Source organism: Danio rerio, chromosome 23, assembly GCF_049306965.1.
Source record: "Danio rerio strain Tuebingen ecotype United States chromosome 23, GRCz12tu, whole genome shotgun sequence".
NCBI lineage: Eukaryota > Metazoa > Chordata > Actinopteri > Cypriniformes > Danionidae > Danio > Danio rerio.
In genome coordinates, this window is record NC_133198.1 from 40,707,501 (window position 1) to 40,723,588 (window position 16,088).

The window sequence follows — 16,088 nt, forward strand, 5'->3', positions numbered from 1 at the left end:
TATAATAAATAAATAAAACACAATATTTCATTCTTACAATTCTTATAATATTTATCATAATATTATGATGTTACTTTTCATTTCGGTAAAAGCATTACATTGTAGTGTGCAGTGATTATTTTCAAAAGTAGGCCTATATGTAGGTTACTTCCAAATAACGCCGTACACATACAGTACTAAATACAAGCCTATATTGAAGTCAATAATTGCAGGTTTCCTGTTTTTTTATCTTCAAAATATCTTTTGTGTAGAACAGAACAAAAAATAAAAAAATAAAAAAACTTGTCCAAATGCTCCCTGTATATCACCCTGCAGCCGTCCTTGTTTTCTTCAGAGCAGTCCAAGGTGGCGTTTGTAATCACCCTCCTTTCAGGAAAAGCGGCTCAATGGGGAACCACACAGCATGGGAGAAAAAACTACCATGCTGTTCATCGTTCGACCTGTTCTCTAAGGAACTCAAAAAGGTCTTTGATCGGGCCACTTCTGGGAGAGAGGCCGCCTGAGTCCTCGCTGAGCTCCGCCAGGGGAATCCGAGCATGGTGGACTATTCTATTGAGTTCCTCACCTTAGCTGCTGAAAGCGGCTGGAAGGCGGAGGCTCAATGGGACATGTTCTTACATGGTCTTTCGGATCATCTCCAGAAGGAGATCTACTCCTTAGATCTTCCTAAGACTCTTGACGAGTTAGTGGATTTGGCAATCCGGGTGGATTCCAGACTGCTCCGCCGTGAGAGTCACATGAGGCAAGGCAGGTTTCCAGATCCTGTTCCTGACCTTCCGGTCTTGGCGGTGGCGCCGGAAGTTGGAAATGCTGACCCGGAACCTATGCAGGTGGGCAGATCCCACCTGTCCGTACAGGAGAAGCGCCGTCGGAGAACTGAGAGACTCTGCCTTTACTGCGGTAGGGCGGGGCATCGGGTGGCTTCCTGTCCCGTAAAAGACAACACCCATCAGTAGGTAAGAGGTTACTGATGGGTGAAATCAGCTTGGACAAATCCTCTGCGGCGGCCACATTACTACCAGTCACCATAACATGGGGTTCCGGAAGCCAGAACACCCACGCCCTTGTCGATTCCGGGGCGGAGGGAAATTTCATAGACTCCAGTTTTGCTTTCAGTTTTAAACTTGCGGTTATAGCACTGTCACAACCCATTGCAGTACGCGCCCTCAGCTGACTTTCCCTTCCCACTTTTACTCACTCCACCAAACCCAAAAAACTTATCACGTCTGGAAATCATGTTGAACACATTTCTTTTTTTTTAACAGACTGTTCTAACACACCAGTGGTGTTAGGTCATCCTTGGTTGATTCTCCATAAGCCTCATATTAACTGGGGTCTTAATATGATATTTTCGTGGAGTGAGAACTGTCATGAGTCCTGTCTTTCGTCTGCTCGTTCTGCTGTTTCTTGTTCTGTGTTTCAGGAGGAGCGCATGGACCTGTCAAACGTGCCCAGTGAGTACCTCAACCTGAAGAGAGTGTTCAGTAAGTCTCGAGCTGCTTCTCTGGCTCCTCATCGTCCCTATGACTGTGCAATAGACTTATTGCCAGGTACGTCTCCGCCTAAAGGCAAGTTATACTCTCTTTCTATTCCTGAGAGGGAGGCCATGGAGAAATATATTTCTGATTCTCTAGCGGCCAAGATCATACGGCCCTCTTCTTCTCCAGCGGAGGCGGGTTTCTTTTTCGTGAAAAAGAAGGATGGGTCTCTTAGACCTTGCATAGACTATTAAGGGCTGAACAGTATCATGGTGAAGAATACGTATCCTTTGCCGTTGATGATCTTCGGCGTTCAAGCGTCTGCAAGGGGCTTCGTTTTTAAGGAAATTAGATCTCCACAACGCATATCATTTGGTTCGCATGAAGCAGGGCCATGAGTGGAAAACCGCGTTCCTTACCCCCTGGGGGCATTTTGAATGTTGTGTTCTTCCTTTTGGGCTTTCGAATGCTCCTGCGGTTTTCTAATCACTTGTAAATGATGTGTTGCAAGATATGATAGATCAGTTTATTTATGTCTACCTGGATGACATTCTGATTTTTTCTCGTTCTCTCCAGGAACATGTGCAGCACGTCAGGCGAGTGCTTTAGCGGCTGCTAGAGAATGGGCTTTTTTTCAAGGCGTAGACATGCGTGTTCCATGCACAGTCTGTTCCCTTTCTAGGACACATTGTGTCAGTCGAGGGAGTGCGCATGGATCCAGAGAAGGTTCAGGCTGTGGTAAATTGGCCAATTCCGGAGTCTCGTAAGGCCCTGCAGAGATTTCTGGGCTTCGCCAATTTTTACCGGCGTTTTATTTGCAATTTCAGCCAGCTCGCCGCCCCTCTGACGTCCTTAACCTCCTCCAAGACTCCCTTCAGGTGGTCGAGTGCAGCACAGGCGGCATTCTTTAAACTAAAGGGCCGCTTTGTTTCAGCCCCCATTCTGGTGACACCTGATCCCTCCCGGCAGTTTGTGGTGGAGGTTGACGCGTCAGAGGTGGGGGTGGGCGCTATCCTGTCCCAGCTTGCTGCCTCGGATGACAGAATTTATCCGTGCGCGTTTTTCTCACACCGATTATCTCCCGCAGAGTATAATTACGACATTGGTAATAGGGAGTTGTTGGCTGTCAAACTCGCTTTGGAGGAGTGGCGTCATTGGTTGGAGGGTTTTGGGGGTTCCCTTTATCGTTTGGACTGATCATAAGAACCTCGAATACATCAGGTCCGCCAAACGACTCAGCTCCAGGCAGGCTCGGTGGGCATTATTTTTCGGACGTTTCGACTTTACCATCTCTTGTCGGCCGGGTTCTAAAAACATCAAACCCGACGCGTTATCCCGTCTTTTTTATTCTTCCGAGCGCAATACGTCTCTTGAGCCCATCATTCCCCAGAGGATTTGTATTTCTGCAGTGACATGGGAGATCGAGAGCAGGTTTCGCACAGCCCTGGACGGGGTAACGCCCCCGGTCGATGCCCACCCAGTCGATTGTTTGTGCCGGAGGGGATTCGGTCTGACGTCATTCGATGGAGACATTCCTCCAAAGTGGCTTGTCATCCAGGGGTGAGTCGTACCTTATTTTTGGTTAAACAGTGATTCTGGTGGCCAGCTATGGCACGGGACATACGTGAGTTTGTTTTGGCCTGTTCTGTTTGTGCTGTTTCTTAGACTTCTAATCGCCTTCCTGCTGGACTCTTTCAGCCGCTGTCAGTGCCCTCGAGACCCTGGTCATACATTTCGCTATATTATGTCACCGGTGTCCCGCCATCTGGTGACAATACAGCTGTTTTGACCGTTGTGTACCGGTTCTCGAAGGCTACTCATTTTATTCCTCTGCCAAAATTACCCTCTGCCAGAGAAACAGCAGATGCTGTCATTAATCACGTCTTTCGCATTCATGGCCTCTCGACAGACGTGGTTTCTGACAGGGGGTCATCATTTGTCATTTATTGGGAGCGACTGTAAGTCTTTCTTCTGGTTTCCATCCTCAGAGTAACGGACAAACAGAGAGGGCCAACCAAGATCTCGAGCGCATGTTACGTTGTTTGGTTTCTCAGAATCCCTCCTCTTGGAGTCAGCAGCTCCCATGGGTGGAGTACGAACACAATTCATTACCAGTGTCGGCTACGGGCCTCTCTCCGTTTTACGTCGGCGGTCAAAAAGTGTGGCTTTCAACTAAAAATATTCCCTTGCGTTCCGTCTGTAATAAACTTGCACCTAAATTTATTGGCCCATTCACTGTCATCAAGATCATTAGTCCAGTGGCAGTCTGCCTTAAACTTCCTCCAGCTTGCAGGAGAATACATCCCGTGTTCCATGTTTCCAAATTAAAGCATTTTGGACTCAAGACAGAGGGGGCGATGATTTCAGTACTTGGTGGACTGGAAAGGTTACAGTCCGGAAGAGAAGTTGGGTTCCTGCAAAGGACATATTGGATCACTCTCTTATTGATTATTACAATCGCCAGGTAAGCTCTTCTGGGAGCACCAGGAGGTGCTCTAGAGAGTGGGGTAATGTCACGGTTGCAGGTTGCGCGCTCTTCCGGAGTGTCTGTTTGATCGTGTGGGTTTGTTTTGTTTTAGTTGCCCACGTGTATTTGTTTTGGTCACGTGTTTTGACGGCACTCAGTTGGTTTGATTAGTTCGCCAGCTGATGCTCATTATCGTGCCTATATATGTGCGATGTTTTCTGTGTTTCCTTATCAGTTTGTTACGTGTGCTTATGTGTTCATTTGTCTGTGCTCAGGACCGTGCGGAGTTACCGGACCCTGTTTTCCTGTCTGATTCCTGATCTGGTTTCTCCTAGCCCTAGCACCGCACTCTTTTGTTACAGTTATCATGACTGTGTCAATAAATATTATTTTACTTGCACTTGGATCCCTCTTGACATTCTTTGTACGTGACACATTGTTATCTTAATTTGTGTGTGTAATTGATCACATATTAAACAAGTTCTTGTGGCACAGTGGCTCAGTGGTTAGGAACAGCAAGAAGGTTGCTGGTTCAAGTCCTGGTTGGGCCAGTTGGCGTTTCTGTGTGGAGTTTGAATGTTCTCCCTGTGTTGGCATGGGTTTCCTCTGGATGCTCCGGTTTCCCCCACAGTCCAAAGACATGCGCTATAAGTGAATTGGGTAAATAAATTTGGCCGCAGTGTATATGTGAATGCAGAATGTATGGGTGTTTCCCATTACTGGGTTATGGCTGGAAGGGCATCTGCTGCTTAAAACATATGCCAGATTAGTTGACGGTTCATTCCGCTGTGGTGACCCGTGATAAATAAGGGACTAAGCCAAAGGAGACTAATGAATGAATAAAGTTCTTGTGGTATCTTTTAGCTACTGGCCAATCAAAAATAAGCATTTATTCATTAATTGCACACATTAATTGTGTAAGGGTTAGAAGGCAAGATCTAGTTTCAGCTGAAATGGTAAAAACTAGTTTAAAGTCTCTGGTAGGGTGAAAGAATGGGGACTCTGAAATTAAACAGACTAGATATGTTTTAATAATTTTATTAACTTCAGAAAAAGTACTGCAGCACTATTGCTGTTCATCTATGTGCATTAGGGGTTAAAACAGCAATCGCAAATGTGACCCTGGACAACAAAAATTAAGTGTCCTTTTTTCAAATATAAAATGTATACATTATTGGAAATCTGAATAAATAAGCTTTTCTTTGATGTATGGTTTGTTATCTCACTATTTGATATAAAACTACTTGAAAATGTGAAATCTGAGAGTTCAAAAAATATAAATATTGAGAAAAATCACCTTTAAAATTGTCCAAATTAAGTTCTTGGCAATGCATATATTTGAATAGATATATTTACAGTAGTAAATTTACAAAATATCTTGTCGAAACATGATCCTTACATACAATATCCGCATGATTTTTAGTATAAAAGAACAATGCATATAGGTATTTTAGGAGCTACAATGTATTTTTGGCTTTTCCAATAGCAATAATGTAAACTTTTTTTGAGTTTTTGTGAGTAAAGTCGTACATGACATAAACTCAACTCATATGTGTCTTTTATTGATATTTACAGTATGTGGGGATTTTGTCTTTATAGACAAAATCTCCAACATAAACATCAATAGGGACACTCACTTTTAGGCTATGTAAACGACATTCAAACTCTTACAATGTCACATGAAGACCAGCAGGCAGAGGTGCAGGAAAAAATATGCATTTCATATTGATTTAGAATCGGACATGTTCTGATCCTACAAATAATTTATAAAGCAAACAGCAGTGAGAAGTCTATTAATCAGCAAGCAGCACCAACTTCTGTCTGGCTGACTTGCAGCCTTTAACAGCAAAGATCCTCTCTTCATCAGGGAAGAAAGGCATGTCTTTGACTACTTCATCTGCCAGATCATAATTTGTTTTGATGTTTAAATGCTTCATCTCAGCCAAAACACACTGGCGCACATGCTTCAGCTCCAGAGGTAGGAAAGGAATAAAGTGATCAATCAGATGATGATCTATGATACTAGAATGCAGAAATCCACCTGCAACCACAAATTCAGGAAGCAATAAGCATAAAATAAAACTTGTAATAAAAAAATGTAAATATATTTTACAATCAACATTGGCATATAAAATATGTTAACAAAACATACAGAGTGGGTGAAATGTAGACATTAAATATTGGTAATAATGTTGTTTTCATTCATTCTGGGGGGCTTTTGAGTCTTAATTTAACCACGACTTTCTCTGTGTTTCCACAAATGTAAGTATTTTTGGTGACATCTTATTTTGACACATATTTTGAAAAAAAAAATTGTTTTGAAAATCAAAATTGACTTCCATTATAATGTCTGTTTTATTGCAAAGCCATCATGCATTTTTGACTTTTGGTGATTTTCCCTGTTGGTAAGAAGTACAGTTTTTAATTTTACTATATTTAATTAATTTTTACTATATATTCTTTATATATTTCCTTATAATGGAAGTCAATGGGGCAAACATAACGAAAGGGTAGTACATTTGAACAGCACACAAGGGTTAAAAGATTCTGCATGCCTCAAATTATAGGGGAGTAAGTTCCCATAGAATGCAGACAAATTGAGGTAATTGTTAAAACACCAGAATCGGAGGAACAGAGATCAGGAGAGTACACCATTAAAAGTTCTAAGAGATATTGAGGTGCCAAACCATACAAGGCCTTATAAAAGCATTCTATAGCCATTAGATGGTTAGTTCACACAAAAATGTAAATTCTTTAAAATAATTTAACAGTAATTTGAAAAATGTTGAAAACGAGTATTCCTTGACTTTTATTTTAAGTAAAACAACTTCTATAGAACTCAATGGTTACCATTTTTCAGCATTCTTCAAAATATATTATTTTGTGTTCAACAGATGAAAGAAACTCATAAAAGTTTGGAACCACCATCAGTGTGAGTAAATGGTGAGTTAATTTCCATTTTTGGCTAAACTATCTCTTCAAATATACTGTATACACACACACACACACAAACACACACACACAATTATTTAACAATTAATAATACACACAGTTCGGATCATTGTAGACATTTGTAGAGATTTTAGTCTCCAGCTGCTTGCTGTTCATCCACAGATCTTCCCGATTTTTCCCTCCTCTCCAGAAATCCAGAGCCATGTCAGAAATTATTTTCCCAGCTGCATTACTACAAATAAACATCATCATCATCTGTTTTTTAAGAGGGAAAAGGTATTTAATTACCACTACATCAGTTTTGAGTCTTTGTATGGCTATTCTGTTACATACAGCCACATTTGTGGAAATCACTGATTTTAGTTCATATACCTGAGAAAAATGAAGATTGCATTGCGAAATGAAACTCCATCAACAAGAGAGTAGTCCAGAAAAGGTTTTAAGACATCAATCAGCTCTGATTGCATCTCCTCCATTTCATCAAAAATGAACATTGAGCGTGGAAAGCTGGATACGTTTCCATGAATCCACTGCTTTAGCTGAGCCTGAATAGACAGAATTATTATAAAATGTGGAATATATATAATCTGTATCCCTCTCACTTTCTTTATATTAAATAATTAATATGTTTTCTTGTTTGTAAACTTAGCTGAAAGATGTAGTATGTGGTAAAAATGATTCGACAGTGACAGGTTAACTAAATATTTGCTATTGAAAAGTAAAACCTGGTTTACATGTCATGAATATAGAGTTTAAATCAGAATAATTAATTTTCTTTTTCAAATATTTCAAAAATCAGGTTTAACAGAGCAAGGAAAATTTCACAGTATTTCTTAAAATATTTTTGCTTCCGGAGAAAGTCTTATTTCTTTAATTAGGCTCGAATAAAAGCAGTTAAAGGAATTTCGAAACAATTTTAAGGTCAATATTATTAGTCCCCCTATTCAGTTTCAACTGTCTACAGAACAAACCACTATACAAGGATTTGCCTAAATACCCTAACTTGCAAAATTAACCTAGTTAAGCCTTTTTTTCCTGAATGGTCGCAGCTCTGCAGAGTTTAGTTCCAGCCCTGCTTTAACACTCCTATCTGTAGGTTTCAAACAAGCCTAAAGCACTAGTTTGATCAGGTGTGTTTAATCAGGGTTGGAACTAAACTGTGCAGAGCCGTGGCCCTCCAGGAACTGAGTTTGACACCTGCGCTTTAGACCAACATTTTGATATTGCAATACTTACTGAGTATAAGTCTATCTCTGTTCTCTGTGGGAAATGATATTCTGAATTATAAATGTGAACATGCTTGCTTTCTTCCCCTGTTTTGTAAATGTTTCTTGCAAGAATTTTAGTGACGTGATTTTTCCCGGTTCCTGTACTCCCATGAAAAGAGAGGACCAGCGGTTTGTTTGGTTTGCTGTCAGTCATAAATGATGATACAGATTTTAATACAACATTAGATGCGATGTGCTGCCCGAAGAGAAAGTCATTCAAATCTTCCTCCAAACCTGAAAAATGTAGAAATATGCAAGTCAAAGATATAGAGGATAATAGAAGAACTATAAATTAAAATTGTGATAAACAACACTGGAGTTCCCCAGTGGGAGGGGAACTTCAATGCTATGTGGAAAAACTTCCACTATGGGGTGTTCGCCAGAAAGCCAATCAATTCAATTCAATTCAGCTTTATTTGTATAGCGCTTTTACAATGTAGATTTTGTCAAAGCAGCTTCACATAAATGGTCACAGTAACTGGAACAGTGTGGTTCAGGTTTTAGTGTTTAAGTTCAGTTCAATTCAGTTTAGCTCAGTTCAGTGTGATTTAATCATTACTGAGAGTTCAAACACTGAAGAGCAAATTCATCGATGCGTAGCTCCACCAATCCTGAACCATGTGAGGCAGTGGCGACAGCGGAGAGGGAAAAAAAACTTCACCTGATGCTAATTTAATCATCTGAAAGAGTAATAAAAAATGGGCCAATGAATTGGCAGCGTCAGCGTACGCAGCTAGCAGCAATCACAATCAGCTATGAATAAAGATGTCAGCCACGCAACGCTAAGTACCTTTACGCTTTCAGAACCTCATGTTGCTGAGAGAGTCTTTGGTTCCTCCATCTCCATCCTTTGAGGAGAAAGAAATATAGAGAGAAAGAAGCTGCCGGTGATCGACAGGCTGTTTTCTCCCGATCTCAGAGTGTGTGATAATGAAGTGGCAGACGGTTGAGCTGAGCATTCTCCAGTTCCTGGGTGTTCTCTGCTCCGGTTCTCCTAGATCGGTAAGTAACTGAGCAAGTTTCCTAAAAGAGCAACACGATCGTCCAGCATGTCTCTTTAAAGATGTCGTTTCGATTGTGCGTTTCTGGATGCAGTGGTTCCCTGTCCACGTTGATGGGCATGAACCCTGTGATTCATGTCTGAGGATTCAGCATGTCAATGTTGTGCTCGCGGGCAGCAAATGCCATCAATGTGATGGCATGTCTGTTGCTCAGCCAAGATTGCAGCTCGCTCCAACAAAAGGGTCAATCCGCAGCCCTTGGGCTTGCACACCTCCCATTCCTCAGCGCACTCCATCCAAGCTTCCAGTGAGAGAAGCTGTCTTCAGGATTGATCTGGAGCGATAAACCTGAAGGACATGTATGTTCATGTCTCCAATTTCCCAAGCTACCAGCAGTTTCTGCATTTTGTATGCAAGGGTTGATCATAGAAGTACAAAGTCCTCCCTTCCAGGTTCTCCCAGTTTCCGCAGGTTTTCACTAAGCTCACAGAGGATGTCCAAACACCTCTTCAGCTCGCGGGCATCTGCATACTCTATTATCTCTATGACTGGCTTACTATAGTTCTCTCGCAGGATCAATTGGTTATGCCTAGGGACTGTGTGCGCCTTCCCCGAGAGTGCACCGAGCTGATGCCCACCTGTCTGAGGGAGTTCGACAGGAAAACTGTGGTCCCACTGATATTATTTCAGAGACTCATGGGGCGTATGACATCCCCAGCCGCTGTCACGCCGCTCGGATTGCTCCATATGAAATTGCTTCAGCATTGGCTTCACAATCAAATGCACATGACACATGGGCACACAATAGGTGACTGTCACTTCACTGTGTCACCTCGCCCTCAGCCTCCTGATGGACCCTGCGTTTAAAACAGGCCTCTGTGCCTCTGGAACATGGCATGTCGATTTTCTGACGAATGCTTCCAGTACACGCCGGGGGGCCATGTGTTGCGGGCATACAGCATAGCATGAAAAAATAGCAAAAGCCGTTGCCCATCCACTAAACAAATGTGTGCTTGTTGTGAAGTTATTGTGACAACTGAAATTGAGCAATACTAAAATTTAACTGTTGAAAACACAAAATTGCAATTTTACTTACGTTTAGGATCAAAAACCAGCAAATCGTCCTGTTCAAAAAATGTGAAAACTGCAGATGCCGCATCCGTGAATACTTCCAAAAAACATAAGGATGATGTTATATTACACACAAGCAATAGAGCTGTTAAAATACGCTGCACTTTCATTGTTAAAGCAAATCATCCAGGTTTCTCCTAGTGTTTTGATAAGCTGACATGGCAAACTGCATACATTGAGTACAAGAAAAACATGAATTTCTTGTCTTCCTGCTTTTCAGTTTTGCATATTGACGTCACTGTAACCATGACCACCTTTTGCACAATAAGCATTTTAGTGTAAAGATTGTACAATTAAACCTTTAAATTACACAATTGTGTCCATTTTAGAAACAGAATTTTGTGATTCATTTCTTTGAGTTTGCTATTTAGGTCACAATGGTCACTACTAGGGATGTAACGGTATTGTAAATACCGTCATACCGCAATATTAATTTTTTTCGATATTACCGAAGTCGCATGACTCGGTAAAACTATAGGTCTTCTGAGAAAATTTGCTCAGGCGAATGAAGCGAACGGGAGGTAGCGAAAACTACAATCCCCATCATCCCTTGCGGTCTGTTGTCGCTACAGATCCAGTAATGCGGAAATGGAGTGTGCTGCTAGAAGCGGGGATCAAAAAGAGCTGTAAAACTCTAAGGCCCCTTTTACAAGAGTGCGTTTTAGTTTTAAAACGGCGTTGTAGAATGAAAACGATCCGCGTCCACACTCGCGTTTTACCCAGCGTTTCTGAACAGCTCTCCGTCCACACCAAAACGCTGAAAACGCACATCACGTGACCACAGACACGCTCGGGCAAGCGCTCCAGCATTTCTACCCAGATGAGAGCTCTGCTTGTCGGACTGCTCATCAAGCATCTCCCGCTGGATCTAATCTCACTATATTTGCTAAACGTGATATTTCATTCATGTTGTTGTCTTTATCTAACGACATATTCCCTGACTTTGGTCATTGGAATCTATTAAGTTACTTGTTCACGGGTAACATGTTTTGGTTAAGCGCAAAGATAAGTTAATGATTAATACAGGTACATTGACTGATCGCTTGCCTTTATTTCCTACAATGTATAAACTTATTGTATGTTATACTTTTATAATTGTCGATTATTAAAACTGATATTCAGCAAAAGAGAGGGTGCGTTTCGTATTTTCACTGAAATTGAAAGGAGGCAGTTGTTATCGGCTCCGTTTTGTTATAAATATCCACACAGTGAAGATGACGCTCATATATGCAGCACGGCGCCTCAACATTTCTGCTGTCTGTTAAGTTTTCTAATATTAAAAAGGAAATATGCAGTTCCTTAAATCATGTTTACATTTTATTTATGAGAAAGTGAAACAACGTAGCCAAGGTGATGTGAATGAAGTTATACAGTACACTGTTCCCTTTGAAGATTTACCCGTGTCCTCGGTATGTTTTCCATATCAAACTGTGAAGGGGGAGACTGCAGCCTTGATCAAACTTGCGAAGTCTTAACTTACAAGAAGAGGATGCGAGACTGAACTGTGTGTGTGGGCTACTTAATATTGAGGAAAAGCCCCAATCAGATAGGCGAACGTTTGCAGCCCTGCCTCCGTTTTCAGATGTCTCCGACTTTCCCCATCCACACTGAGACGGAGCAGCAGCGTTTCAGAATGAAAACGGCTTCTCCAGCGTTTTCGAAACGCTCCGTTTTCGGCGCTCGAGAAATAAGTCATATAAGTCATATCTCTCTTGTCCCAGAAACCTCAGTCCCAAATGAGAGGTTTTTTTTTTCTGTTGCAGGGGACATTGTAAATGCCCAGAGATACCAGCTTTTACCAGATTATATTTATATGATAATTTTCCTTTAAACCCATCTCTATCTAAGTGAGTGAGTGATTAAATGTTGAATGTGATGAGTTTTCAACAATACTAAATTAAAAACTTAAATTTTTTTTTACATGGTTTAATATTTTTTTGTTATTAAAATTGAAGTTCCTGTTTCAAAGCTTACAGATAGATGGCTAATTTGTATGTCATTGACACTTTTGGCACTTTTTTGGAGTATTTTCATAAGTTTTGTTTTTTCCTGTAAATGATTCAATAAATACCGTACCGTGACATTCATACCGAGGTATTACCGTACCGTGAAATTCTGATACCGTTACATCCCTAGTCACTACTGACATTTGTTCAAGCCTATGTTTTCCATGTCAGATCAGGGTGTGTGTTTACTGTGGGCAATTCATCACTTGCATGATGCACTGCCAAATCAAATGGTAAATATGTCATTCTGCCAGTGTTGGGCAAGCTACTTGAAAAATGTAGTTAGCTAAGCTATTAGCTACTCTACTTAAAATGTAGCTTAACTACACTAAAGCTACAACCTGGGAAATGTAGCAAGCTAAGCTAAAAGCTACAAGGCAAAAGTAGCTTGGTTACATCTAAGCTATTTTTGCTATTTTTATTTTTAAATCGAAGCAACTTAAATCCAAGTCAACCATATCTTAGTGATCAATAAAACTGTCAATGAACATATGAGGCAGAATAGTTCAGTTCAATTATTTACTGTAAATAGTATGCTGTACTAAACAGACACTAATTATAATATATAGCTGCACAAACTAAAGCAGTTGTTACACATTTAAAGTACTATAGTCATTTATAGAAAAGGGAAATATTTTGACATGAGCATTATATATATATATATATATATATATATATATATATATATATATATATATATATATATATATATATATATATATATATACAATTCTTCATTAATAAATTACACTACATAATGCAGTATTTTTTTTAAGTATCTAGGCTACTATAAATTACTAAAGGATTTTTTGAGCACAGCATCAGAAATTAAGCTATTGCATCTTAACATGTACTTCGAGGTATGGTCACGAAAAATCCTACTTCAGTTCAGAAATAACTCTCCCTCAGTCATCTTTCCATCAAGCAAGTTTCTCGTGTTAGCCTTATTTGGTTGGGCAGACGAATTCACCAACCAGAGGTGGCAGTAACGCACCAAAAAGTTTGTTGTCAACCACCGTAAAACAGGAAGAAGAAGAAATCATCACGCTCGCTGTCATATAGATTTACTTTCATTAGCCAAACACCGGCCTCACAGCTCTGTGGATGTCGGTGCCGTCGCTTATTGATCCGCGATTGGTAAATGTAGCTTTGTGGACTCTACTGCGCTACTTGACTAATAAAATAGCTTCGCTACTGAAAAGCTATTTGATTTAGAAAGTAGCGACGCTACTGAGAAATGTAGCTAAGCTAGTAGCGTCACTACTTGTAGCGACGCTACTACCCAACACTGCATACTGCCCATAGTAAACATGCATCTGATCTGATGAAGACATTGGTGTACAAATTGCTTGTACACCCTTTTTCCGCACAAAAGTGTTCTTGATTTAGGAATTTTGAAAAAATGTTAAAACAGAAATAGATAAGATATTAAATATAGAAATACCTCTCCATCCAGTTGTGTGCTTACTGGAAACAAGAAATGTTTAATGTAGAAACAAGATTTGTACTAAGGATATTATTACTGGTTGCCAAAAAAATGATAACAGTACATAAAGTGGAAGAAGATCCTTCAAAGGTGGCTCAGTGGATTCAGAGACTTAAACAGGTCTATGTAATGGAAAAAAAATGACTGTATGTCTACAAATGAAGACTCTGAAGAGGTGGAAAAGTTTTACAGCATATTTAAATATGTATCTTTAGAGGTTACTTAACCTATCATTAATGTTATCTGAGGTAACTACAATGTAACACAATGTAACTTGAGATAAGATTATAGTTTAACAGTTTAGCTTTAGTTTCATTCATTCATTTTCTTTTTGGCTTTTTTCCCTTTATTAATCTGGGCTCGCCACAGCGTAATGAACCACCAACTTATCCAGCATATGTTTTACACAACGCCCTACTAGCTGCAACCCATCACTAGGAAACATTTATTCACACATGTCGTTGGGCTTGTGGGGAAAACTGGAGCACTCAGAGGAAACCTACGCCAACAGCCGAGGCTCAAACCAGCGACCTTCTTGCTGTGAGGTGATCGTTCTACCCACTGCGCCATTATAAATTATATATCAGATATATATATATATATTTATTTCTCTTTTACAAAGCTTTACCGACACTGATTCTATGTATCCAGTAAGTGAAGATACATTGTGGATGCCAGAGGTTTGAGGAGAATAAACAGATGGTATCTGATATAAAAACAACAGTAAAATAACAACTCTCTAAAACTGAGGTCTGCATCAGAATATTAAAACAAACAACACATAAAACATTGAAGCAGATGAGATACAGCAGCAGCAGCAGAAAAGGCAGAGACACTAATGACAGCTAAAATGGCAAACTGAGGAACCTGGCGCACCTAATAAAAATAGAATATGATTAGTTTAGCTTACACTTGCTTTGAAAAATTTTTGGATTTCATTGCATGGATTGCTTCTTACGCTGTTTTATTTCACAGTGAATGTTGTCCTCTTTGAATTAAATTTTGCCCTGTAATCATAATTTGCTTTCAAATGAATACATGTCTGTGTTATTATATGGCATCTAATGTTTATTTCAGTTGCGAACTAATTGTTTTGTTTTCAGAATGCCGCTCCGCAAGTCACGTGGTCAAGTTGACAAATTATATAAATATGGATATGCCTTGTTTTCGAACTGTGCATTGCTGTAGGCAGCTGCTTAATTTGGCCAACTATGCTACTTTATTTAAATACTGGTCATTTTGGTGGTACTTGGAGAGACTATTTTATTTATTTTTATTTTTTTTTTGAGTTGGTACTTGGTGAAAAACGTTTGAGAACCACTGTTATACACCATCTAATGTTTATTTCAGTTGCGAACTGCAATGAATTGTTCATATATTTGTAGGTATGTTTTAAAAGTTTTGCAATTTTTTATTTTATTTTTCTAAACCTAGATACACATTAGATGAGGCATTATCTTGTTATCTTAATTTGTGTGTAATTGATCACATATTAAACAAGTTCAGCATATATCAGGGCTCAAATTTTACTTTTTTACTTGGTAGCACCGGTGCTCCCAACTTCAAATATTTAGGAGCACCAAAAAAAATTTAGGATCACCAGAAAAAATTTAGGAGCACCCACCAAAAATGAATGAGCACCGCTGCAAATGGTTTTTTATTGGTTTTATTGTATTTTAAAACAACATCAATAGGACTGACAAAAAACAGAAACAACTATCTAACTAATGCTGCGAAGACATTGTTATTTGTGTGCAAAAATTCCAAAATGAATGTCTAATAATTAGGCTATAATATTAATGATGATGAAAAATGACAATAATAGGAACAATGAATACATTTCTCATTATGATACTGCCTTGAATGTGCTTGAATGTAAGTTATCTGCTATAAAAAGTCTGTTACTTTATGAAAAATAATTGTATCGTTTGCCTCAAACAAAAATAAAGCATTGCAGTAAGAAATATTTATTTTGTGCTGCTGTTTTTATATGCATGTCAATTTAATAAATAATATTTCTGCTACAAAACAAAAGATTATAATAAATCATTCAATTCAATTATGAAAGCTGAAAAGCAGTCATCAGTAAATAAATAAATAATATACACCTCAAAAAAGAATAGACAAGAGAAAGTAAGTAAAGTCTCACTTCTATCACTATTTAAAAGTTTTGGTTTCAGTTTGTGTCAATTTAAAGGTTCCGTCTGAGATGTTCTTCATTTTTCTGTGTTAGTGGAAAAGCTGGCGAGTCAGCTGACCCAATTTATGAGCAGGCAGAGCAGGATTCTTGCAATGAGAA

The 16,088-nt window shown here is 39.5% G+C and overlaps 1 protein-coding gene across 3 annotated transcripts; it reads right to left on the reverse strand.

Moving 5' to 3' along the window:
* Nucleotides 1–4,970: 4,970 nt before the first annotated feature.
* Nucleotides 4,971–13,875, reverse strand: LOC141380540 (torsin-1A-like). Of its 3 annotated transcripts, none has more exons than XM_073939308.1 (6): nt 13,748–13,875; nt 10,263–10,334; nt 8,134–8,399; nt 7,270–7,442; nt 6,996–7,129; nt 4,971–5,986 (listed from the first exon to the last, which is right to left on the reverse strand). In XM_073939308.1, the coding sequence occupies exons 3-6, from the start codon at nt 8,317–8,319 to the stop codon at nt 5,739–5,741; spliced, it is 741 nt and encodes a 246-aa protein (XP_073795409.1). In that variant the 5' UTR covers nt 8,320–8,399; nt 10,263–10,334; nt 13,748–13,875; the 3' UTR covers nt 4,971–5,738. The 3 variants fall into 3 exon arrangements, with proteins under 3 accessions (XP_073795409.1, XP_073795408.1, XP_073795407.1); XM_073939307.1 differs by lacking the exon at nt 13,748–13,875 and adding an exon at nt 13,186–13,446; XM_073939306.1 differs by lacking the exon at nt 13,748–13,875 and having other exon boundaries at nt 10,263–10,483.
* Nucleotides 13,876–16,088: the final 2,213 nt, after the last annotated feature.

Excerpts from the sequence above, each read along its gene's own strand:
- LOC141380540 (XM_073939306.1), bottom strand. The coding sequence starts at position 10,407 with ATGAAAGTGCAGCGTATTTTAACAGCTCTATTGCTTGTGTGTAATATA. Across the intron at positions 8,400-10,262 it reads GCTGGTTTTTGATCCTAAAC|GTTTGGAGGAAGATTTGAAT; the intron begins GTAAGTAAAATT and ends TACATTTTTCAG. Across the intron at positions 5,987-6,995 it reads TGTCTACAATGATCCGAACT|GTGGATTTCTGCATTCTAGT; the intron begins GTGTGTATTATT and ends TTGTGGTTGCAG.